General features: G+C 43.4%; 1 protein-coding gene across 7 annotated transcripts in view; it reads left to right on the top strand.

The window, feature by feature from the left end:
* mcf2la (mcf.2 cell line derived transforming sequence-like a) overlaps nt 1-19,577 on the top strand; it is a 37,968-nt gene extending 18,391 nt beyond the window's left edge. For 2 of the 7 annotated variants that reach the window (XM_074626580.1, XM_074626581.1), the window contains exons 2-31: nt 960-1,043; nt 2,307-2,421; nt 4,225-4,315; nt 9,425-9,538; nt 9,635-9,751; nt 9,842-9,991; nt 10,080-10,204; nt 10,302-10,416; nt 10,514-10,633; nt 11,124-11,315; nt 11,399-11,590; nt 11,673-11,826; nt 11,918-11,970; nt 12,060-12,139; nt 12,322-12,388; nt 12,492-12,677; nt 12,777-12,869; nt 12,957-13,049; nt 13,125-13,250; nt 13,336-13,557; nt 13,639-13,731; nt 13,813-13,891; nt 13,971-14,055; nt 14,152-14,252; nt 14,446-14,538; nt 15,517-15,591; nt 17,113-17,222; nt 17,312-17,424; nt 17,708-17,811; nt 17,935-19,577. In XM_074626580.1, coding sequence (XP_074482681.1) covers nt 960-1,043; nt 2,307-2,421; nt 4,225-4,315; nt 9,425-9,538; nt 9,635-9,751; nt 9,842-9,991; nt 10,080-10,204; nt 10,302-10,416; nt 10,514-10,633; nt 11,124-11,315; nt 11,399-11,590; nt 11,673-11,826; nt 11,918-11,970; nt 12,060-12,139; nt 12,322-12,388; nt 12,492-12,677; nt 12,777-12,869; nt 12,957-13,049; nt 13,125-13,250; nt 13,336-13,557; nt 13,639-13,731; nt 13,813-13,891; nt 13,971-14,055; nt 14,152-14,252; nt 14,446-14,538; nt 15,517-15,591; nt 17,113-17,222; nt 17,312-17,424; nt 17,708-17,811; nt 17,935-18,014 — 3,422 coding nt within the window. In that variant the 3' untranslated portion in view covers nt 18,015-19,577. Of the gene's footprint in view, nt 1-959; nt 1,044-2,306; nt 2,422-3,339; nt 3,483-4,224; nt 4,316-9,424; nt 9,539-9,634; nt 9,752-9,841; nt 9,992-10,079; nt 10,205-10,301; nt 10,417-10,513; nt 10,634-11,123; nt 11,316-11,398; nt 11,591-11,672; nt 11,827-11,917; nt 11,971-12,059; nt 12,140-12,321; nt 12,389-12,491; nt 12,678-12,776; nt 12,870-12,956; nt 13,050-13,124; nt 13,251-13,335; nt 13,558-13,638; nt 13,732-13,812; nt 13,892-13,970; nt 14,056-14,151; nt 14,253-14,445; nt 14,539-15,516; nt 15,592-16,230; nt 16,306-17,112; nt 17,223-17,311; nt 17,425-17,707; nt 17,812-17,934 lie in introns of those variants that run through there. The other 5 variants (XM_074626585.1, XM_074626586.1, XM_074626584.1 and 2 more) reach the window with 5 other exon arrangements.
* Nucleotides 19,578-21,745: the final 2,168 nt, after the last annotated feature.

Below are 21,745 nucleotides of genomic sequence, written 5' to 3'. Positions count from 1 at the left end.
ACACAGTATGTAGCATCTAACTGAGGATCTAAGCTCTTAATCTGGGTTTCTTCATCATACCGAGAAACAACAGATTACACCTCAATGAAAGAAATGACCAACAATGCAGATTATATATATATATATATGATGGAGGATGTTAGATGTATGATGTATGAAAACAGCCTTCTAGTGTCAATTTCTGCACAGTGAAGCCCAAATATCCACATGAGTAAGAGAATATGAACAGTTTGCTGTGTTTGCACTTAGATGGTAATGACTGCCTCTCGCTGCCAGCCCCGCCATACTGTTGGAAACCTCGCCACACACTCCCATCACACCGCTCCCAGTGCCAGCCTTTGTCTACCCTCACCCAGTGATGCCTCCTTTTACACACACTAACATGACAGAAACATCACAGTTTTCATTCACAATCCTTGTGTTTGGCATACACACGGGTCACACATGGCAACCAAAACGGGGGCTTTTTTTCCCTCTCTTTATAGCTCTATATTTCTCTACATGTCTCAGAGGGCTAAATGAGATTACTGTAATCCAGCTCGGCCGGAGAGAGGAGGAAATCCTAATGCTGTTTACGATCGCTTTCTCCTCTTTAAGTTCTTCTTTCGCTCTCCTCTTTATTTCCAGAGGAGTGATTGTAGTTGGACATCAATAGCCAACAAGTTTATATAAACAATAGTTTTATTTGCGTATATATCTGTAATAAAAAGGTCAGCTGTTGGCTATAAAGTCCAAAATGGGTCACACTGGATTATTGGCTTCATATTCAAAACCTGGTTAATCATCCTCGACGCAGCCTGATTTTCTTCTCCGTCTCTGTCGTCTGATCCCATTTGTAACGGTCACCCAAAGAGCTGATAACTCCAAACATGTCCACCAGCTTCACAGGGTGATAATAAGGGGTGTGTTTTGTGTTATCTGATAAATGCATCTCCATGTCTCTCTGTCTTTGTCTTCAGATGGCATCCTGCAGAGGGAGGACGGTCCTCTGTTTGCGGCAGAAATCGGCTCTGAGCTCCAGAAACAGTTTGCCATCCTGCCAGGTTGGTTTCTCCTGACCGTCACACACACACACTGAGGATGCTCAATTATAACTCTGTGTTTTCTCGTGTAATTGAACAATAGGGATTAGTGATAATTAGCTTGCAAGATATGCTCGATTTTAAGCAAATTGAACAAATTAAACTCTAAAACACTCATTTGCTCGCTCTTTTTTCTACATTTTAACATAAGTGCAAATAGACCCAACATTTTGAATACACTTAACAAACACATTTAAATGAAACACTGTTGAGGTATTGTGTTCGACTCACAGTAAAGTTCAGGATGAACTAGTAACCCCAGATAGGCAGCATGGATTAGATTAGATTAGATTAGATTGGGGAATTGGGTTGTTTTTACAAAATCACATTCAAGTTCACTAAAGAGGGATTTAATTTAAGGAGAGAGCAAATTGGGGTTATTATCATAATGCAACAGACCTACAGTCTTACTCATGTTGCTTCCATTTACCACATTTTCTCTCCTTCGGTCGGGTCGATCTATTGAAAGCTTGCAGTACACAGTTTGAGCAAACATTGTAGCTGGAATCAAAGTGAGTGTGTGTCTCTGATGGCAGGACAATTCACCGCACATACTCCAGAAATAGCTCCACGGTCTGCAGACTTTAAAGTGGCATCACTTGACAAGATTATTCTGGACAATTATCTCTGTTTATATGTGTTAGTTGTATTTACCTGAGGTGTATTGTATGTTATGTAGCACTGCATTGCATTGTCTCGCCAAATATGTCTCACTTCTCAGCACCTTAATTCCCTTTTAGACATAAAAACAGTTTTGATGTTTAGTTTTCTTGTAATTTATATCAAACTAATGTAAGACACGTACTCTGTACTTGAACAAGTTCTTCCAAAGTTGGAAAGCAAAGTTCTCATATTTCAATCTTTACACAAACAACCGCTCGCATAGAAACGTATGCACACTGATGCGCTCAGAAACACACACCCAGTGTTGTGTTACCATGACGATAATGCCTGCGGAGTGACGGCGTGTGAATAATTCATCGCCACGATGATCTGCTTTGCAACTTGACCCGCCGACGAAAGAGAAGGCCTGTGTGTGAGGGGCCTTTTGATTTTCTACTTTTGTTTGAATTTTTTTTCCTTTTGTAAGTCGGCCATAAGTGATTTGTTCTTGTCAAGTTTCAAATCAAGTTTATGGAGTTTAGACAAAGTTTGGCCATTAGGATTTTTTATAGCCCCACTTGAAATGTCTCTCTGCTCACAAGTCAGTGTTTTCCTCTCCAGGGGGCCGCGGGATGGACGGCAGCCCCATCATCGTCTTCCCAGAGTTCCCGGAGTTCAGCGAGCTGGAGGAGGACGAGGTCCAGAATGTCTTCAGCTACCTCAGCAGCATCCCCAGGTTAGCATCACACACACACACACACACACAGCATCTTCGCCGCAGCTTCATTTGGTTTGACAACAAACAAAACTGTGAAGGGAATCTGGCCAATTTGTGGAGGTGCGATACCTCGTGGGGCCAACAGATGGCAGCACAACACCAAAAGGCCTGCATGCCACAAGGAAATCTACCGCACAAAAGACATAAAGAAATAGATTTCTGGGAGATTGCAGGAAAATATATTTTGAGAATGACAGGAAAAAAATGATGGGTTGCAGAAAGGAAAAATCTAGATAGAGTTTTTCACAATAAACCTCCACAATAATCCTGATCTAAAGGTCTCGAGGTGAAATGTAACACAATTTGTTCTGCTAATTTAAATTAAATCATTGCATAGGCTCTTTTTCTTCCCTCCTCCTTTTTCTCCTCCCTCTCACCTCCCCTCCCTTTCTTCCACCTTTCCTTTCCTGCTGAGCGCTGCACTCCCATCACACACACACACTCATGCATACACACACATAATTAAAGGATGGAGATGTATGCATCTATATATGTGTGTGTGTGTGTGTGTGTGTGTGTGTGTGTGTGTGTCATGGCGGCCTTTTTTTGTGGCTCATCACCTTTCATATCCCCCCCCCCTCTGAGTCCCCTCCCTTCATCCCCACCAGCTATATGCAGTCGGCTGCACACTGCGCCCCGATTGGCTGTGGCAGAACAGCAAGATGCGGGGGCTCTGTTTTGATTGGCCGAGGGTGGGAGGCAGGTGGTGGAGGAGCAGCAGAGGGAGAAGGAGGAAGGAAAGGAGGAGGGAGATGCTCTTTAAGGATGTGAGCGGTCACCTCTTTTCCATCCGCCGAGCTTGCAAACAGATGATGCAGGAATTGACAACAGCGGAATAAGGAAACATTAAGGAGGAGTGGATTATCACTGGATGCTGACAAAGGGATATTAAGGATTTTTTGTTGTATTTTTGTCGTGGAATAGCAAAGATTTCCCCCCAGATTCTCAGCCGGCTTCATTCAAGCGATATTTTTTCCAGTAGAGATGGATTGAGGATCTGATGTCGCAGCGTTCACTGGGTAGTGTTTCCTAACATGTCTGTGTGTGTTAAAAATTGGCTAATAATGACGCCCCAGATGGACCAACTCAGCAGTATTCCTGTGTTGGCCTCACAGTGTGTGTTTATATGTGTGTTTTTTTTTTCTACTTGTGTGTTCAGATCACGTCAGTTTGTCCAGCAGCAGCGTTCACACACATTTGCTTAATGAGGTTGCTACATATGGCAATGCCTGTGGAATGAATGGCAAGGTTTTCTCTCACACACACACAGGGAGCCAAGGTTGCCATGGTAATCACAAGGGTCTCTCATCATCATCGCTGATGACAGATGATTAGCACGGACACACAGGCGGTTGTTACGAAGGTTTTAACCTTTACTTGCATTGCTTTTTAATCCCCAAATGATATGTGTGCCTGTCGTGAACACCACCAAAGTCCTGTAATGTTTCCATCTATACAGTATGTGTCAGTTATTGTGACCTGACCGGATGATAACTGATGAAAGCTCTTTATGTTTTTGTTGATCACCTGCCTCACTGTTTAAGACACATGGGAAATGTAGTGCAGGAAGATCATAGTAAAAGATGGAGACATTTTTGAACAGCTTGTTTGAGGATTGAAAACATATTTCTGTTATTGGGATAAAACCTGATAGATAGATTTAGTGGGATATGAACCCTGTTAAGCATCAACAAACACACACACACATATAGAAAAATGGTTTCCCTGGTGTTAATAACAGTGTGTGTTTCTCCCCTGCAGCGTTGCCGCATCAGGAGTGGGTTTCATCCTGGTCATCGACAGACGACTGGACCGATGGGCCGCCGTCAGGGCCACCCTGCTCCGCATCGCTGTAAGTGTATATCTGACTGTCCTAGCCTAGGTGCAGCACTGGCTCAGTTTGTTTGTGTGCATCATTTGCTGATGATGTACTTCTGACAACTACAAATGGCTGTTTTGGTGTGTGTGTGTGCATCACTCTACATGTAGTCATGCTTGTTTAAACAAGCTGGTGTCAGCTGTGTGTGTGTATAATTTGGTTTGTCACCACTTAGGTGTACAGTAATGGATGTTTTGGTCGCTAGTTTGTACAAATTTTACATTACGTGTGTGTTTTTAATTCATTCGCTGTGTATAGGCAAGACTGGCAATTAGGCGACTGTGTTTTTTTTCTCTTTCTGGATGTCGTAACGAAGCAGGAGGACAGATAAAAATAGCGTATTATGCTGGAGCTGGAGTGGGTGGTGGTGGATTCTCGCAACGTGTGAACACAGTGTGTGCATGTGTGCGATGAGTTACTGTCCTGTTAGACATAGAAAGTCCAAGCGGTGTGACCCTTAGCCTGATTCTGTGATTGTGCCATCAGCCTACTAGCCTACTTCTTCTTGGACATGCAGTGTGAAAGTTTCCTCTCTGAGACGATGACTTGAAGAGGCAGTGAAAGAGAAGGGACCCTGGGAGATGCTTTAAAAGGGAAAGAGGAGGATGAAGAGAGGGAAGAGAAATAGAGTTGATTTACATCAGACAGACTTGAGAATCAAACCTCCTGATCGCTGCTCTCTGAGGGCCTTAATATGAAAAATTAAAAAAAGTAGAAGTTTAAATTCACTCTATCAGCTTCCTGGATCGCCCTCCATCTTTTGAGTCCTGATTAACCAACATGAGGATGAAGCTCCACCACACCCGCCACATCTGTTGTTAAGATGCTCGTCTTGTATTACACCGTGTTCAATATATGCAGATGTATGCTAATATATGCTAATTGGACACTGATTATAATCCAATCTAATGGTCTGTCCACGGTCTTTCTATGAAAACTATCCCCACTGTGACAATAAGCCTTTATGAAGCTCCTTGTTTCCACCAAGTCAGTTTAACCTGTACACACAAACATCTGCACACTCCAGACACTCCCCACCACCAGTCATAATGGACCATTCAAGGTCTGTTATTGTCTCTTATTCCAGTCCATTGGCCCGGTCCATGTCCTTGAAAGGGACGTTGATGGACTGATAGCAGGGAACCAATAAGCAGCCGTCTCTCTGTTTTAATCAGATTTTACTGTATGTCCATGTGAAAGAATGAAAAACAAACCAAAACACATGGAAACAGTTGTATTTTTTCAGGCAAATTATAAGTGGAAATTGATTCAGAACACTTCACCAAACAATAAGTCCTTTTATAAAACATAATTTAATGTTTTTCATGAATAGCCTGGCTCTGTCTAAAGGTAACAACGTCCACCTACCAGCACCTGTAAAGCTCTTTAATCATCATGTTACATCTCGTTTGTTTCGTCAGTATAAAACTGTTTTTCTTTGCTCTCATTGATGACAATATGGGGAAATATAAAAATAACAGCTAAGATGAAATGAGCCTCACACTCTATCATACCCAGTCTTTAACCCTGTGATGTAGAGAGGCAGGCAGGAGTTTATCACCATGGTAGCAGAAGCTTCTCTGCAGGATCTCCTCTTCTCCCTTTACCTCTCTCTCTCTCTCTCTCTCTCTCTCTCTCTCTCTCTCTCTCTCTCTCTCTCTCTCTCTCTCTCTCTCTCTCTCTCTCTCCCCCCTCTTTTTTTCATCCATTATTTCACTTCTTTGTTCTACTTCTTTTGTTTCTACCGTCTCTTTGCTTCTCGGAGTCATCGTCTCCTTGCCTTCCCACGCAGCACTTTGAAATATATATATAGCTGAAAATAAAAATACATCATTCCTACTTGTTTCAAATGTTACTTTCCAGATATACTAAATGAAAAGTAACATTTGAAACAAGTGGGAACACTGTATTTTTTTGTTGAAATGTTTATTATTTAATAATATTGTTAAGAAATGATATCATGGTGTGATAACTGTAAAAAAAAAAATGGTTAAGGTTACTGTTTGTCTTTGCTGGAAGTCACTTCTACAGCTTCCAATCTCATGCTGTAAAGCAGTTTAATAGTTTTACCACTGACCTGCCAGCAGGTTAGAGGATGATCATCTTGTTGTCGGGGCCTTTTAGTTGACAGGAAGGTTATTAATATCTCAAAATGATCGCAGTAGTGATGCCAAGATGCTGCACCTGTTATGCTTTGGGGAAGTCAAAACACAAACAGAAACGTTGCACGCAGATGACATAAAAAAGAGAGATCAAATCACAGTAATATCTTGTGTATATGAAGTCCAAAGACCCTAAACCACTATGTAAACCAGCAGGTGACAAAAGCTTCTTAAATCTCGACTTTTCTTAGCAAAGTCAGGTTGTTATTTAGTCCATCGCAAGATCCTTAAACATAAGTCCCATTCAAGAAGACACAGCAGGTGTTTCAGCTTTAAATCCTGTGCAGGTTTCATATAGGGGGGGCATAATTGTGTCCCGATGATGGAGGCAGGCAGCATTATAAGTTAACCTGAAGGCATGCAGAGCAGCTGGCGAGGGCGGCGTGCGTCTCCTCCTCACTCCCCCTGCGGTAGATGTCCGTCCTGGGCAACGCCTGCTTTGTCCACCAAGCCAATGACACGCGGTCTTACCGGACGATGAAGGTCGTCCGTCTTTTCCCCCCCCGTGAGACGCTCTGCTCATCAAGGCCGTTCAAGGTCGCCCGATGCCATTTGCTGGTTTTCCCCCGCCGGAAAGAAGAAAAAAAAAGCGGAGTGGGCAGTATTGTCATGTAAAGCCTGAGATTAGTGTACAGCACGTGCACAGATGCTCTCATGGGTTGTTTTTAGTCTCATGTACACTGATGTATTATAGTGGTGAATACAACTGAAGATGAACTTTGACCTTTAGTTTATAATCACCATGAAATAAGCAACAATTGCTCAGTGAAAGTTTCTGTATCTTTTCATGATGCTTCCACTTCCGTATTCACTCCACAATCTAACTCCACCATCCAAATACCAGGATGTATTTTGGACAAACAGGGTGAATCCACATGCTTTTTGCAGCCAAACGATGACACTTTCATCTCTGTTGCATCCTGTCTTTGTGGTTTTGGGTAATACTAAATATGCAATCATTGAAGCATGCAGGAACATGGCTGCAGGGTTAAAACGCAGACGGACGGCTCTATCATTTTTAACACACCGGCTAAAAAAGCAGCTACAGTGCAGCATTTCTTTGTCATAATCTGGACCCTTTTCATGCAGACAGAGAGGGGGTGTGAGGATGGTTTATTATGGAGGCTATCCACCTCCCAGGAGAACAATGTGGATGTCATTAGAGGACATCACTGGAGTGGTTTTCCTCCCCGGAAGAATATAAATCACCCCGGTCAACAGAAAATGATATTCTAATCCTAATCATTTATTTATGTGTGCTCTTTATCTGTGCATCACTTTAATGTAGAAGTGTGTATCCAGGGGGAGGCACATTAGCATGTGTGTGTTCATCTGTCACGCACCGGGCAGATTGTGTATTATCATGTTAATGCAGAGGCCCAAATTAAACCGCGACCTCGCAGGGTTTATTGAATTTAATGGATTCTAATTACAGCTGTGTCTTGTCTGCTGTGTTATTGGTAGAAGAAGAATGTATTTTTAATCTGTGCTGAATTATAATTACTCTACTTTATAGTTATATTTTTATACAGTTTATTATCTGTAGGTGTGATTTGCAGGCGGTGTTTTTTAAGAAATGCTCAGTTTGGGTGGGAATTGGAAAGGAACCTCTGTAGAACGAACGCTGAATATTCTCACCTGGGTGTCTTTAATCAGCATCACAGCAGGCGGAGTGTGTGCGTGTGTGTGTGTGTGTGTGTGTGTGTGTGTGCGCGCCAAAAATAAATGACTGGATCAGCGGAGTGGAGCTGCAGCTCCATCGACACTTTTGAAAAAGACTCTCTTCCTCCCTATCATCACTCTCGCTCACATTCCGTCATGCGCTCCCCATCTCGCTCAGTGCGTTTTCCCGAGGAGAGTGGTTTCCATGGCAACGCCGTGCATGCAGGCATTTTCACGAGTGTTATGTATGTGAGTGCAGGTCTCCTTGTAGACTGAATTAAAGCCATGCACAGTATGTTTTATTTTTCTACCAAAGCACTCTTCCCTGTGTTTACGGGATGTCCTCTGTTCATTCTGATGGATATATCGGCGTTGTCGTGACGACGATGGATGCAAGTAGCGGGTGACACCATTTTGTAGAGATGGTGGACACCAGTTACGATGTTGTTGAGGTGATCCAGTTTCATACGGCTTGAATATCTTCTACAATATCTCTTTATTTATGGCAACGCTGAGGATTTAATGAGCTTGTCACGCATCTCCCAGATTGCCTCTGGCCATGTGTGTGTGTGTGTGTGTGTGTGAACATGTCACCCTACATGGATTTATGATGCCTAACAGGGTGGAGCAATTCACCCAGGGTTTTAGAGGAAGCCATAACCAGGACAGCCTTCCAGCTGAGTGGCCTCTTGGGCTGGTTGTCCGTGTAAAGGCAATTCTACACGCTCTTAACCTGTTAGTGTGGAGGTGGAGCTGTGGTTACTCCCAAAGCCACAGGACTCATTTAGCTTGTAGTCACAGCGTGCAACGAGGGAACAACTGTGGAAGATTTAGCGGATATTAAATCCCAGAAAGAAAACTCAGGATCGCAGCAGAGGGACGTCTGTTACACAAGAAGGCTCCGTGTCAAGTCAAGACAATTTTATTTGTGTAGCCCAAAATCACAAATCACAAATTTGCTTCAGGGGGTTTTTACAATCTGTACAGGATACGACAGATAGATGGAGCCAGAGCAACACAACCTCCTCTCCACACCAGATGGGTAGAGCCAGATCAACACAACCTCCTCTCCACGCCAACCAGATAGAGCCCGAGCAACACGACCACCTCTCCACTCCGTGTAGCTGAAGTTTTACAAAAAAATAACTTCCTAGAAGTGAAGAAAGCAGCTAGAGTCAAGTCCTGACACATGATTTCCTCTCAAATGTAAAGATAAACACATACTAATAGGTTCTACCTCCTCTTTCTTCTCTCTCAGGGTTCATTTCCAGGGAACTTACACTTGGTTCTGGTGTTGCGTCCCACTACTTTGCTCCAGCGGGCTCTGTCAGACTTCCTGTTCAAGTACAACAAGGATGAGTTCAAAATGAAGGTGGGACTTGTACATTGCATGTGTCTCTCTTTCCTTCTTTTAACAAATAATGCGTCATGTAATCAGCTGGTTGTGTGTGTGTGTTTTATCAATCAGGTGGTGATGCTGAGTTCGGTGACTGAGCTCCACGCCTATATCGACCCGGGACAGCTGACCACGGAGCTGGGAGGCACGCAGGAATACTGCCACGAAAGCTGGATCTCACACCGCACTGTATGTACACACACATGCACACATTTTCACAAAAAAAGTGCGCATGTATTTCTGCATCATTCTTATACGACCTGAACGTCACCTCCTCAGGCGATCGAGGCGTTCGCCCTCATGGTGAAGACCACGGCTCAGACGCTGCAGGCGTTCGGCACTGAGCTCGCAGAGACGGAGTTACCCAACGACGCCGACGCCACCACCGACCTGCTGCACACACACACTCTGAAAAAGGATAAAATGAAGGTCAGATATGCCTTTTCTGTCTTTTCCATACAACCTTATGTCTCTCTGTGTTTTCCCCGCACCAATAAGTCAATGATTTGATTTCCAGGAGGACCTGCAGGTGGCGCTGTCTCAGGGGGGACGCTTGCTGGAGTGTATAAACGAGCCTCTGCAGAAGGACCCTGAATACAGCATGACCTACGATGAACAGGAAAACTTAGCTACTGTACAGAGGTAGAGGACGGGATGAATGGAAACATAAATAGAAAAGGGAATTGTCCCTGAATGCATCAATAAATCCTCTCTCCTCTCCTCTCCTCGTCCCTCTCAGACTCCTGGGTCAGCTGGACGAAACAGAAACGGCGTTTGACGACTTCTGGGAGCGCCACCGCACCAAGCTGGAGCAGTGCTTACAGCTCCGTCATTTTGAACGACACTTCCGTGAAGTGAGTTGAACTGTGGGGAAGTGTAATTTTTGGACAAATTAGTCATGTGTGTCCTCGTAACACATTACATTAATGATGAATGTGCGTATATTCGTAGGTGCGCGCCCAGCTCGACGTGACAGCGGAGCGGCTGTCGGGTTTCTCGGAGGTCAGCATAAGCCCCGCCCACGCCGAGCACGTCCTCCGAGAGCTCAGCGGACACGAGGACAAGGCCTGTGTAAGATACGCACACACACACACGTGGAGCAGAAAACACAACACTTTGACCTTTAATGCACCCTTGAAGCCATATGGCTAATGATATAATCAACGTGATGCCCCGTTCCATCCCCCACTCACTGTGCAAATAGATGAGTGGGAGGTAGAGATGGCACCTCAGTGTGTGCTATTGGACCAATAATATGACACATTAGGGCTGATATTATCCCTTTTATTTAAGTCAGATGTGGTTTCAACCTCAGCTATGATGGTTACGCCACCTTTATGTTGCTCTAAATGCTGTTTCACAACATCACATGTTGGATGTGAAAACCATAAAGATGCTGCTTTGCATTTTGGCACAGAGTATGTGTATGTGTCCCGCTCCATCCAGCGTTAAGTAATGAACGCTCCACTCTACTTAGAGGGAGGGGACGATTGATTGATGATGCGTCCGCTGCTGTTGGCTCCATGCATCCTCTATTCTGATCTTCACCGTGTTTCAATAGGACGCACTCGACCGTGCCCTGTCCCTGGCCGGCGAAGGCGACAGGCTGATAGAAAACTCCCACTATGCCGAGGACTCCATCAGGCCCAAGTGCTGCGAGCTCAGAGGAGTGTGCGAGGAGATCAGCTCCACCCTGTGGAGCAAGAAGAGCCTCCTGCTCCGGGCGATGGAGCTCCACCACGCTCTGGAGAAGGTACGAGAGATCAAGATTTGGAGTTAAGTAAAAGAAGAAAGGAACGTTGGGGTCTATTGTTTCTATGAATATTTTCCTCCCAGGCGTCACGGTGGTGTGAGGAGGGCATCTTCCTGCTGGCCAACCAGCCGGTGGACCGCTGTCAGTCTCAGGACGGAGCTGAAGCAGCTCTGCAAGAACTGGAGCGCTACCTGGACACGGCAACGCTGCACAACATCGCCGACCGCAGCGCCATCTACAGCCAGTACGAGGCGGTGCTCACTACTCAGCTCAGGGTCAGTAGGAAGTTCATTTAACAGATTCAATTTGATCTTTTAGTTAAATCGCTACAATATATACGTGTTTGGTGTCCATCAGGACCAGGTAGAGAGAGTTTTCCAGAAGCAGAGCTCCGTCCAGGAGATGTTTGAGAAGAGACGCGTCAGCCTGAAGAAACTCGCCGCCAAACAGACCAGACCAGTCCAGCCAGTAGCACCGAGACCTGAAGTGAAGTCTCCGCTCTCCTCTCCCAGTAAGCCTGACTCAATAGATAATAAAGTGTTTTTAAATCAGGGCTCTTCTTCACCTGGTTAGTTGTATAAAAACATTGTTTCGTCCTTCAGATCAACAGAGAAAAGACAGAAGATACTCCGCAGATAATGCCATCTGCAAAAAGGTAAATGCATGACGAAATAAGATTTTTATTCCTCAAAAAGGTCCAGAGATGTTTCGTCAAAGCAAATATATGAATGTGTGTGTGTGCAGGTGGAGTCTCCCCTTCATAACGGTGGCACCAGACATGCTTCTCTCTCAGAAGAAGAAGAAAACCTGGCTGTACTTCGGCGGTAAGGGCGGTCAAAGGTCATCCTCAGAGCCATAATAAAGAAAGCAGTGATCACTTTTCTTTGTCTGTATCACCTTTTAAGGTCTAAAATGTGTATTTTAATACAACATTCATGTACTTCAGTACTGGGGTCTCATCTCAGGAAGTTCTGGAGACAAAAGCGTTTGTGTTTCTGTGTTGCAGCCACGTGATGAATGAACTGCTGGAGACGGAGAGAGCGTACGTGGAGGAGCTGCTGTGTGTCCTGGAGGTGAGCGTTCATCACGTCAATGCAAATGAGAATAGAGGGTGTAATTCAGTGCATGAATCTATTCTCTATATTCGAGAATGCGTAATATTAAACTCCAACACAGGGCTATGCAGCCGAGATGGACAACCCAGCCATGGCTCACCTCATCCCCAGCGCCCTGCTGAGCAAGAAGGTCGTCCTGTTTGGCAACATGCCTGAAATCTACCAGTTTCATAAGAGGACGTTTCTAAAGGAACTGGAAGCGTACACTGACTGCCCAGAACTAGTGGGCCGCTGCTTTTTAGAGAGGGTGAGCGCTTACGTCCTGCACTCTGGTCTGCACTTATAAAGAGCCAATAATCTTAAAAAGTCAACTCAATGACGGGCATAATTTAATTTCTCTGTGTAGATGAAAGACCTGCAGATCTACGAGGCGTACTGCCAGAACAAACCTCGCTCTGAGAGCTTGTGGAGACAGTGCTCCGACTGTGCCTTCTTCCAGGTTTGCCCTTTCACCTTTCACCTCATCATCTTCCTTATCGTGTGGTTTACTCTAAATATCCTCGTTGGTTTATGTTTTGTGAACCAGGAGTGCCAGAAGAAGCTGGAACATAAACTTGGTTTGGACTCCTACCTCCTTAAACCCGTCCAGAGAATCACCAAGTACCAGCTGCTGCTCAAGGTGAGCTGAAACTGCATATACTGCATATTTATTAGTGATTATTTCAGTCTCACTGTACTCCACTTGTGTTTGCAGGAGTTGTTGAAGTACAGTAAGGGCTGTGATGGCTGCGACGACCTACAGGAGGCGCTCTCCTCCATCCTGGGGATCCTGAAGGCGGTGAACGACTCCATGCACCTCATCGCCATCACAGGATACGAGGTCGGAGACACTGTTTTGAATGATTCATTTAGCCAGTTGTGCAAGAGTGCACCTTAAATACGTCTTTTTCTATGTCCTTTTTCAGGGTAACCTGACGGAGCTTGGTCGCCTGATGATGCAGGGCTCCTTCAGCGTGTGGACGGAGCATAAAAAAGGTCACGCCAAGGTCAAGGACCTGGCCCGGTTCAAGCCCATGCAGAGGCACCTGTTCCTGCACCAGAAGGCGCTGCTCTTCTGTAAGAGGAGGGAGGAGAACGGCGAGGGCTACGAGAAAGCTCCGTCGTACAGCTTCAAGCACTCCCTCAGCGTAAGCTCGCGTCTAGTCGTCTAGGATAGGCAGCTGTAGCGAAATGTCAGCTCTGATTGTGTGCTTTCGTTCTCCTCTCAGATGAGTGCGGTGGGCATCACAGAGAGCGCCAAAGGAGACAACAAGAAGTTTGAGATTTGGTGTAACTCCAGGGATGAAGTTTTTATAGTCCAGGTGAGCTCACTCATCCTCACTGCTTGGATACACGGAGGAGAAACCCTATCAGTGTTAACGTTGTATAATGATCTCATCTAGGCCGCAACGCCAGAGATTAAAACAACGTGGGTGAGCGAGATCCGCAAGGTGCTGACCCAGCAGCTCAAAGCCTGCAGAGGTATTGATAAAAGACAGACACACACAAGCTTGTTTGCATTTTCTTCTCCTTCCGTCTTTTGCACAACATTCAACTGCAGTTCATATTTCAGAGGCCAGTCAGCAGAAGAGCTCCGACTCCGTTTTCCCGAGCCCAACCAGCAACAGCACCTCCATCTCCCTCAGGTTGGCGTCTAGCCTTTTTGCACACAGAAGCTACGCCCACAGATAAGATGCCTTTTTTATTTATAGCGATGTTTTCCTCTTCTACTCTTTTACCAGTCCGTTTCGTAGCAGCGGTCAGAAAAGCCAGAAGAAGCAAGAGGAGAAGAAGGCGGAGACGAGCACGACGTCTGACGCCAACTCTTCACCCAAACACAAAGGTGAGTGTTTGATAAACGCTGCATCCTCACGCGTAGAGATGAAATGTATTAGTCAACTCCTACTGAAATCTTCTTTTCTTCATCACCTTCATCTTCATGGAAAACTCTTTCTGTCTCTTTTTCTTTTTCTTTTTGGGGGAAACGATTATTTTTATTTTCCTCCCCGCTTTCCATTTCAAACCATTGTTTCCAGATGAACCAGTGACCAGTCCGACCACTGACAGGTCCTCAGTGGCTAAAAAGCGTTTTACTTTGCAGGGCTTCAGCAATCTGAAGAGTCCGAAAGGTAACGTTAGCAGACCTGAGGAGGTTTTTTAGCTATTGTATTCTTTCTTTAACAAAGTAAAAGTTTAATTCATGAGCACTAAAACACACCCTGAAATGGGATAAATAAGGATGGACAGTTTTTTCCCTCCAACCAGTATATTTATCATCAGTTCTACAATATATGCAGTACACACACGTGCTGGGTTTTTAATTCAATTCAATTATTGCCCCCGTCTAACCATGGACGGATTATGAGACATTTGACCCCTGGGCACAGACACGAGAATGGCCCCCAGTCCTCCTACATAACAAGACACAGATTCAAAGAGACAGCTTTGGTCGTTTTGCATCTCTTTGTAGACATTTTGCGTCTCTTCATGGTCTATTTAAGTCTCCTTTATGTCGTTTGGCATCTCTTTGTGGTATTTTTCTGTCTCTTTTTGGTATTTTTTTGTCTTTTTTTAGTATTTTTTTTGTCTCTTTTTGGTCGTTTTGCGTCTCATCTTGGTCATTTTGTGTCTCTGTGGTAGTTTTGCCTCTCTTTTTAGTAGTATTTCATCTTTGTGATCATTATGTGTCTGTGTGAGCAGTAACTTCAAACATAGACTCTGGTCCAGCGGCCCTCTAACCATGCGTCCGACGTGATTTAGAGCCTGATGCAGTATAATATGGCTATCACTGTGAGGCGAAACTGGTGATCCTAGTTTTTATGTTGCAGACACCACCTCCTGGTGGTGTAAGTCTAACATTGACACTGCTGTAGTTCCTACTCTACTTGATACACCAGACCTTCAAAAGCCAGTGAAAAAGTTAGAGGCATTTTAAACATGAAATTCTGTGTTTTTTGCCTGATGCTGATCAAAGACAGGAGCTCACATTAGTCTCGTTGGTTTAGATATTTAATAGTATTATATTTTTGCTTCTTGAGGCCGTTCTCTTTCTCACTTTCCTCTTCTTCTTTCCCTGTCTTCACTTTATTTCCTGCCCGTGTGGTCAGGCTCGGCCCTGAGCCCCGAGCACACCTCCAAACGCCACTTGGTCAAGAGCGACCCAACGCCGTTTGGGTTCAAAGGTATATATTGTCATCCTATAATAGGAGTCAATCTAATTCTAGAGGCCGTCGTTCATCCTCCCATCCCTCACCACTAAAGCGTACTCCAGTCTTTTGTGTTTTTCGTTATGTAGATTTCACCTGTCTCACAAACTGGATGTGATGTCAAACCAAACATTAATCCAGCAGTAGTAGCCGTCCTTCATACCATCGCCCTACATTTACCATGACAGTAATGTACATGTGTGGAGAGAGAGAAATGTGTTGTGCTCACACAGACTATCTGCAGGTCCTGGAAGTCTATTCAATGTCTCCAAAAGTCTGTTTTGGCTTTCTGAAAACCTGCAGATGCTCTGTCATATATATATTTTCCATGTGCATGACAACATTTTTCAACAGGTCATAGTCATCATCATCACTGAATTATATGTCTTGTACCTTTTTAACATCTTTCATTGGGGAACACTTAACACATGTCACTGGATGAATGATTTACTGAGAAACCACATCAGAGGGAAGAATCCCTGCTGTGTATGTCCAATGATTTGGAGCTACTGTCGTTTTGGTCCGTTTTACTGACCGACCAGCTAACTCAGCTGTCTGACTACAGGACCAGCCGTCCGTCTCACTGACTTGCTGGCTGTCTCTCCCCGTCCATAGAGCCGACCTCCCATGTCACTCTGAGCAGGGTCAAATGGATGAGCACCTCTAGTCTGTTACAGAGCAAGCGGCGAGGTACAGAGCCGCTCTGAGGATCGGCCACTGTGAGGGTTTGCTGTGGTTTGTGGTGCTCATGATTGATTTTTACCAGAGGTAAAGTGTAGCCACTTTTCTTTCATTTAGCCTTGCATTGAGTCTTATCTTAGTTATTTCGACACTTTTAACTTGTAAATATGAGATTTTAAGACTCACTTCATGGCTAAATGACACCGTTTTTTGCAAGATACCTCAAATCAATCATTCTCTCTTCCTCTACTATCGGGTGTTTTGGGGTTAATGGTTGTGTGGCGTGGAGAATAATGAGAATTTGAATTTATTTTTGGCAGTCAGAGCAGCCTTGGAATTAATCCAGGTGATTCAAATCTCTGCCGTCTTTGATGATGAATCCTTGATTTACTGGGATCTTACTGTCTCCGTTGATCTGCTTTAGGGTTTTTGGAGGACTTTGATTTGACCTTTGACTGCTTGAGCGTGTGTGTGTGTGTAAATGTATTGATTTGTCAGACAAACATGTTTTGGACAGAACGGATCTTGTGATTTTGTGCTCCTCGTGGGAGATTATGTGTAACTGGGACTCTCTTTCCAAGTGGCATTCAGTTTTTTGCTCCTGGCAACAATTCACATTCACTAACATGTGAGCTGTCCTTTTAATACAGACAGATCTATCTCACTATTCCAACCATGAATATCCCTACTATCCACTCACACGTTTTGAGTTATCTAGTGACCCCCCAGGAAGCGTTTTAAATGCCACGTGGAGAGGGAGCGTGTGATACAGATTCATCAACTCTCTCCTTTGCTTCTAAACCTCCTCACCGACAGGCTGGAACAAGGCGTCTCTCTCGGTGGACGCCACAGAAGAGACCGACGGGTACTCCAGCGGCGAGGATCCTTTGAACTCTGACCCCGAGGACGAAGTAGAAAAGAAGCTGGTGAGTCTGAAGACTTTTACATACTTTCTATATTTTTCTGTTTTGTCCACCTCTAACTGGCTGTCGTTCGTGACCTTTGACCCCTTCAGGCTCCGGGAAAGTACACGGTGGTGGCGGACTGCGAGAAGGCGGGACCTCAGGAGCTGTCTGTCAAGAGCGGAGACATGGTCCAGCTAATCAGAGAAGGAGAGGAGGGACAGTGGTAAACATCTGCTTTTCTCCAGTCAGAAGAATCCAAATTTATGCAGACCTGGAAAAACAAAGATTATTATTGGTCTACATTAGCTTGGGATTTTCAGCCCAAAGAGTGTAAACAAGACCTGACTTATATCTCAAAACCTTTGAATTATGATTCCTACTTTTACTGGGCCAACAAAAATCCCCAAATCTTTTAATAATTATGTGCAATAACGCCAATAAACGAAGCTGTATGAATAGATATTTACATCGTTGGGTAAAGTCACTGTTTGTTTAATCCTCTGCAGGTTTGTGAAGAACCTTCGCAGCAGTAAGGAGGGCTGGGTGGCCGCAGCAAACCTCCTCAGCCTCATCACAGAGTCCAAGTCATCCCAGTCGCTCAGCAGCTCAGGTATCAGTATCCATATGTACTATATAGTGTCTATAGACACCTGTTCTTCAACACTTTTCACTGCCTTTATCTCCTGCTGTCTATAAAGCTGACACTGTTGTTGCTTGTGTGTTTGTCCTGCAGATGGCAGCGTCTCTGGCAACCTCAGCACTTCTTCCAGCTGCAGCGAGACATACACCAGCTTCTCCGACATCAAACCCTGACCTGCGATCATCGCTGTCCCTTCTCCGTCCATCAACCATGTGGAATTACAAAAATCCTGAAGCTGACCCTGACAGGAGGACGGGTATTTTCAGCCACCTGTCAGTCTAACTGCAAATGGATAAATGGCTTATTTCCACTCAACAGTATTACACTCATGTTTTTCCCTTCAAAGTTATCAACATGTTTGAAAATCTTAAGTACTCTCACAGTTGATTCAAGTGGCAGAAAATTCACATCATTGAAATATCCAGGATATAAATAACTAAGTTCCTTTACAGCCATGTGATGTATCCCCTCCGGTCAGGCCTTCTTTAAAAGCGAAATGTCTTCAGTCTAATATTTAATCCTTCTGATTATGTAGCATTAAATGCACTAAACGTGAGCAGCGCACACTGGACCCCATCACGGCATAGCGACAGATTCTTGTGTGAAACATGGACAGGTACAGATGCTTTCAGACGGACCATGATGCTTTAGTGTCACACATTAATCGCACACTGTGAAAACTGGCAGCTGGCTGCAACAGGAAAGAAAGTTTTTCGGTGGAGCACCTCTGAGGTCGTGTCGCTGTAAATCTGAGTGTGTTAGATCCCCGTAGTGTCTGGCGGGCCAGTAATGCTGTATTCCTCCCTACACATGTTGTTGATAAGAGCTTCCCTTGTTTCATGGTAAGAAAACACAGAGTCAAATGTATCACACGGTGAATGTCACCAACAGCACCACCGGGTGGTCAGATGTGCACTTCTTCTCTAGTTACACTTCGAGAGATGCAGCTTGGAACAACTTCTAAAACCTCTTTCTTTTTCCAAGAGTGATTGTCTAACTCGCCTCTGAGCTGCTCTGGATTCACCTCTCAGGAAGCCCAAGAAGTTGCGCGGGGCAGGCAGGCAGGTGTGTCTTTGTGTGTGCGCATTCTTGCATGTGTGTGCTTCAGAACTAATCCAACTGGTCACCCCCAGAGAGGCCGCAGACAGCAGCTGGATCAGAGTCACACACATTAGGGTCATTCTAATGCTGGATTAATTTATAATGAATTTAATTGATAACCCACGGTTTAACAAAAACACACTCTTAAATCTGAACTGCACATGAATCCAGTTTTTGCGTCACAGCGCTCACCTATCTTTGGTTTGCACTGCAGCAACAAAAGCAGGCTTTGTCCCCTCCCTCCCTCCGCTCCCAGCCCCACTCAGGCATGTGACAGCCGCCACTTCTCTACATGCAGGGCTAAACCGGGGCCCAGACCTTTCTCAACATGTTGCACCACCCTGCCGCCCGACAGCAATATCTGTTTACTTCTAATGTAGCCGAATGTGCAAAAAAAAAAAAGTAATGACAAAAGTCTGACTTTTGGGCCCTGTTGTGGAAACGAAGATACAAGCACATCTGTGACAACCAGCTGCTGTGACACACTCACACAAAAGGAACCTGTGCTATTCTGACACCTTGTTTTTCAAGGGTGAACATGTTTTTTTTACACCCAAATTTCTACTGTATCCACTGTAAAACAATCTCTTCAATGTTGAATGTGTGACTCTGTTGTTGAAGCAGAAAAACAAGCTGTTACACTCAAACCAGCCCCACCCATTATGGGCTGTATTTGTCCATTAAAACCACTGTGGTTTGGTTAAACTCTGCCCCCGACTATGATTAATGCTCCTGATTGTTTTCTCGAGCTCTTCTCACAGAGATGCTACTCAAATCCCCAACACGCATGTGCTCCCTGTGAAAGGAAAGATTCTTCTCCAGAGAAAAAAAAGGAAAGCTTTCTGTGTCAAACTGTGAGCTAAAGCAGAGAGCAAACTGTGGCTGGCATTATGTGTCCTTGTAAGTCCTGTAAGACTGAGCATTGTATGTTACACTTGTACAGATGAGTCCTCTATACCTCACATTGTTTTCCTCCAGAGCATGTACATTGTGAAGAGGATCATGGTTTTTGTCTCTCTGTGTATCATCTCTCTTTGTGGCATGCTCTTCATAAACCTCTCACGTCAAAGTCCCCGAACGAGTATTTTTTACCAGGCACTGTTGTATTTCGTGAGAGTTTATTTTCTGCCCTCCTGAGAGCTGACACGGGCACTAAAACTTGTCAGCGTTCTATCGCGACCACACAATAAAGCTTATTGAATAATTTGTACCTTTTGACTTTGGGAGGCTGGAGAGATGAGAAGGGTTCTATTTTTCAGTTTCTTTTTATGCAGCACATTGCAGCAACCACTGTCTTTATTTTCCTATTGTATCTACCGAGTATGGTGTTGATATAAAGATATTATAATGAGACATATCTGTGTATATTTGTAAATATGTAATTCTGAATTGTATGTAAAATGAAAAGCAGCTTTAATAAAGTCTGAGATGGTTTCCTCTATGGGATTTTGCCTTTTTTATGGGAATTAAAGCTATATTTTTTTTTTTAATTTTTTTTTTAAAATTATTTATTATTATTATTATTTAATAAAATATTTGAATTAGTCTATCAATTTTAATAGCTTTTTATTAAACATAAAAACACATGGATAAGTTGCCAATGTTATAAATTATATATTTTGATCCGGAAGTGTAATTTAAATCACGTGGTATCTAACCTCCAATAGGCTTTCTCCAGTTTAGACTGTCATGATTTGGCCTGGGGGTGCGTTCCAATATGTACACCATCCAACCTTCAGTCTCTTTTCTATTTTATTTATTCCTCTCAATGCTCTAGAAATGTAAATTATGTCTCACGGGATATATTAAATTAAAAAATAGAGAAATAAAGAGTTTAAAAGTGGTGTAAATGTCATATATTATAGTATATATGAAGCAAGGTGGGTAAAAGGACGTGATGTGGACGAGCTCAGCCGCGGCTGGAAAGATACAGATGTATCAAGCTGGCACGAAGGAGCCGGGCTGCTACCGGAAGTGACGTAGTTTTGCTCTATAAAGCAAATTTACAAATGTACAAATAGACATTTTCAGTACATTTTCTCAGATTTTGCACTGTACTATAAAAATATTATATTTGGTTGCTATGGTTACAGTGACAAAGAAAAAAAAAGAGCCTAATTTCTTTGTATTTATGAAAGAAATGGAATTATATCTGTCAACAATTTCTTCCTCACAAAACAAAAAAGCAATGAAATCAATGAATGTAAGCAATATCTTTAAAGTTTTTAAGTGAAATTATTGTCATACTCTCGCGTAGTCTTTTTTTAAATTATTATCTATTTGTTTATTTATTTTTATTGTGTTTTTTTTTTTATTTTATGTTGGTTTTGTTTCATTTCTGTTGTCCTTTTGTGTTTGGCACAGCTCTTTGTTTATGTTTTCGCTATGCTTCTTTTGTATGTAAATGTTTTTTTGTTTTTTTTCAAAATCATATTTATTGTTTTTTTTGTTCATTTTGAAACAGCAGAACAAACATTCACAAACGTCCCCTATAATAACATTCTCGGTACAAAGAAACTTAATAAACCTAATATTAATATAAAATAAGTCAGTATAGATACAGGAAAAACACATTATATACAAAAAATAGATATATATGTAAAAAGTATATACACAAGTAAAATAAATACAATTTAAACAATAAAATAAAATAAAATCCATTTATATATACATATATATACTGTATACATATATACATACATACACATATAAGCACACGCAGTATGTACACATACGAAAACACATATACATATAATCAATTAAAGAAAATCAGTGTACAATTCAGTCATATAAATTATTTTAA

Source organism: Sebastes fasciatus, chromosome 24 (assembly GCF_043250625.1).
Source record: "Sebastes fasciatus isolate fSebFas1 chromosome 24, fSebFas1.pri, whole genome shotgun sequence".
NCBI lineage: Eukaryota > Metazoa > Chordata > Actinopteri > Perciformes > Sebastidae > Sebastes > Sebastes fasciatus.
This window is presented reverse-complemented; position numbering and strand designations above follow the sequence as displayed.